The 2,973-nt window shown below is 58.8% G+C and overlaps 1 protein-coding gene across 1 annotated transcript in view; it reads left to right on the top strand.

Annotated features, from left to right (window-relative positions):
* Nucleotides 1-961: 961 nt before the first annotated feature.
* Nucleotides 962-2,973, top strand: part of MNEG_9626 (GDP-mannose transporter) — a gene marked incomplete at both ends in the record, with an annotated part of 3,426 nt that continues 1,414 nt past the window's right edge. Inside the window, 4 exons of the mRNA XM_014041902.1 lie at nt 962-1,296; nt 1,687-1,756; nt 2,195-2,271; nt 2,617-2,770. Coding sequence (XP_013897356.1) covers nt 962-1,296; nt 1,687-1,756; nt 2,195-2,271; nt 2,617-2,770 — 636 coding nt within the window. The remainder of the gene's footprint in view (nt 1,297-1,686; nt 1,757-2,194; nt 2,272-2,616; nt 2,771-2,973) is intronic.

The following is a 2,973-nucleotide window of genomic DNA, read 5'->3' as shown; positions in this document are numbered from 1 at the left end:
AGCCGCCGTGAGTGTTGGTTCCTGCACCTCCGAAATGTGGGCTCCGCTTGGATACATGGGCTTCCGGCTCACGCAAGAGCGCATGCCATATGCAATGGGGCCCAGTTTGGAGCAACGAGTGCGTGACCTGGACGAGAAGTCCTCTTCCAACTGTGAGAGTGACAAGCTCATACCAACAGAGGATGTGCGCACCAGGCCTGGATTGTTGTTTCAACGAGTAGCCAAGAGTGGCAGGTGGGGGTTGCAGCTGGCGAGTGGATCAGCGCAGCGGTGCCAACGTCGCTTCTTTGCAGTCTGCCGCCTCCCCTCGGCCTGCTTGAGCCGAGCGGCGGTTTGTTGGAGAACCACCACCAGGTCAGGCATTCACGCATGAAAATGCAAACAAGGTGCAGTCCACCCCCAACCGTTTCCGTTTTGTCTTGTTTTCATCACTTTGGCAAGCTGCAGTACAAAGCGTCAGGATTTGTGACTTGTGACGCGTCTGGGGGCCCTGTGGTGTGCCTGTGCCTTCAAGTGTCAGCTGCAACATTGGCACACATGTATCAGTCATGAATATGCTCACGTATGCAAGCACTGCGCAGTCATCATTCCATGGCAGACTTAGCCCACGCACAATTGAAGCTGACTAAACCACAGCTTGCTGGATCCCTGCTAGTCAAATGAGTCGTGCCAATGTGTGTTGACTGTTGCGGCCAGGTTGCGGCCAGGTTCATGTGTCACCAGGTGCCAGCAATGCAGCCACGGTGCAGTAGGATTCTTGCTGACTTACACAAAGGATCGCCTTGCACACCTTCCTTGCACGAAGCATCAACAAACTACACCGAGTCACTCCTTGCCGTTCGAATCTCGTCGGCAGCTCGCACGTGCAGCATTGCATTGAAAAATCTGAGCTGTTTCCTCACCATATTGCAGCGGCCTTCACAGCGATGATCTGTTCCCAGCAAGCTTGGATGCGCATGCAATGATCGCGGCAATGAAGAAGTCGCTTTCTGGGCCCGACATTGTATTTTCGAGCAGTGGCAGAGACTACCAGACAGTTGACATTGAGGGCCAGGGGTCGCCGCTCGCAAAGCGGCACACTACGCCCTCGCCGCTGCTCCCCCAGGCAGCCGGCGCCTTCAGCACCGGCGGCCCCGGCGGTCTGCACTCCGCACGAGAGCGGCGCAACAAGGGCCTAGCCGCGGCGGCCGGCGTCAGCTATGTAATCAGCAGCGCGGCGCTGATACTACTGAATAAGAAGGTTCTGGTGCACTACTCCTTCAGCTCCGTCCATTCCCTACTGTTCTACCATTGCCTGTGAGTGACGCGCTATTCACATCACAGTGGCATTGGGCGCATGTGCGCATGCGCGCATCAGCATGCGCATGTGCGCACCCGCTTGTGCCCCGCCAGGGGCAGCGGTTGCGCGTGCACCCGCCTGCGTGCACTCTGAAAGAGATTGGACCAACTGAATGTGTATGAGAAATGGCGTCAAAGGGGGCGGGGCTGATTACGCTGACTGTGCGTGGCCGGGCAGCAGCGCTCACAGGCAGCCGGCTCTCGCGCCATGCAGCCGACCAGCAGACTGCACACGCACCAGGCAGCAGCGGCCGCGGTGCAGACCCCCCCTCCCCCGCATTTATACTGCACGCGCCCCGGTCGAACACCTCCTCGCCCCTGCCCCCTGCGCCCGCTCACCTTCCGCAGCCTGGCGGTCCTGCTCGCGCGAGTCATCGCCCTGCTGGGGCTCGGGCGCATCGAGCCGCTGACGTGGCAGGTGGCGCGGATGTGGATGCCAGTCAATCTGATTTTCGTGGCCATGCTGGCTACCAACTTCTATGCGCTCGAGAAAGTGGTGCGGGCTGCGCGCGGGTGTAGCTGTGTGTGCATATGTGCATTTGTGGGGGGGGGTCGTGTCCGTGTGTGATTACGTGAGTGTGCACGCGTGCGCGCGCGCGCGAGTTCAAGGGCGAGGCTGCAGCCTTGGCAGCACGGGGCTCAAGGGTTTCGGGCCGGCGCCTGCCAGTCGTCCCCGGCCGCTATTGGCCGGACAAACCTGCGGCGTAGCGGCCTCGGGCAACCGGATGACGCCTGACGCTCGCTGCCCAGCCCCCTGCCCCGCCCTTCCCTCTTTCCTTGCCTCATAATTGGCCGAGCGCCGCCCTCCCCTCATCACCCCACTTACCCACAAAAAAACCCCACCCCACCCCTCCAGGGCGTGGGCATGGTGTCGATCCTGAAGAACCTCTCAAACGTTTTCATCATTGCAGGGGATTACTGGTACTTCCGCAGGTCAGGAGGGGTGCGGGGCTGCACATTGACAGTCAGCATGCAGGTGCAGGCCATGAGGGCACACGTTCTAGGGGTTTGAGCGAAGGGGGTGATGCTCATCTTGAGTGATGCAGACAACCACACTGCACACGCCGATCGCTCACTGGCAGTCGCGTCCCTCCTCACTCTCAAGCAAAGATACACGGTAATTTCATCCACCCACGAAACCCGCTCGCCTCCATCCTGCCCGCACACATCCCGACACACACACACACACACACACACACACACAAACACACACACACACACATACATACGTATAACACACACAAACATATAAACACACGCAATCATACCCCCACGCAGGTCTTATTCCTGGCAGGTGTACGCGTGCCTGGCCCTCATGATCGCGTCAGTCATGACGGGCGGCGCCACGGACGCCCAATTCTCGGCCTCTGGCTACGCATGGCAGCTCGCCAACTGCGTGTTCAGCGCGGCTTACGCCCTCTACCTGTCAAAGGTGCGATTTGAATTGCACATAACACCATGGATCGTTTATGGGGCTTTTTCAGTCAGAGTACAGTACTATACGCCCTGCACCTGTCAGAGGTGCAATTTGAAAAGCAGCATGAGAGATTTGCCCAATTATTCGTTTCCGGGCAAATCGCGCCCCCTACTCGTCAAAGGTGCGATTTGAGTGGCATGTAACATCAGGAGTTTTTT

Source organism: Monoraphidium neglectum (assembly GCF_000611645.1).
Source record: "Monoraphidium neglectum strain SAG 48.87 unplaced genomic scaffold scaffold02001, whole genome shotgun sequence".
Lineage (NCBI taxonomy): Eukaryota > Viridiplantae > Chlorophyta > Chlorophyceae > Sphaeropleales > Selenastraceae > Monoraphidium > Monoraphidium neglectum.
This window is presented reverse-complemented; position numbering and strand designations above follow the sequence as displayed.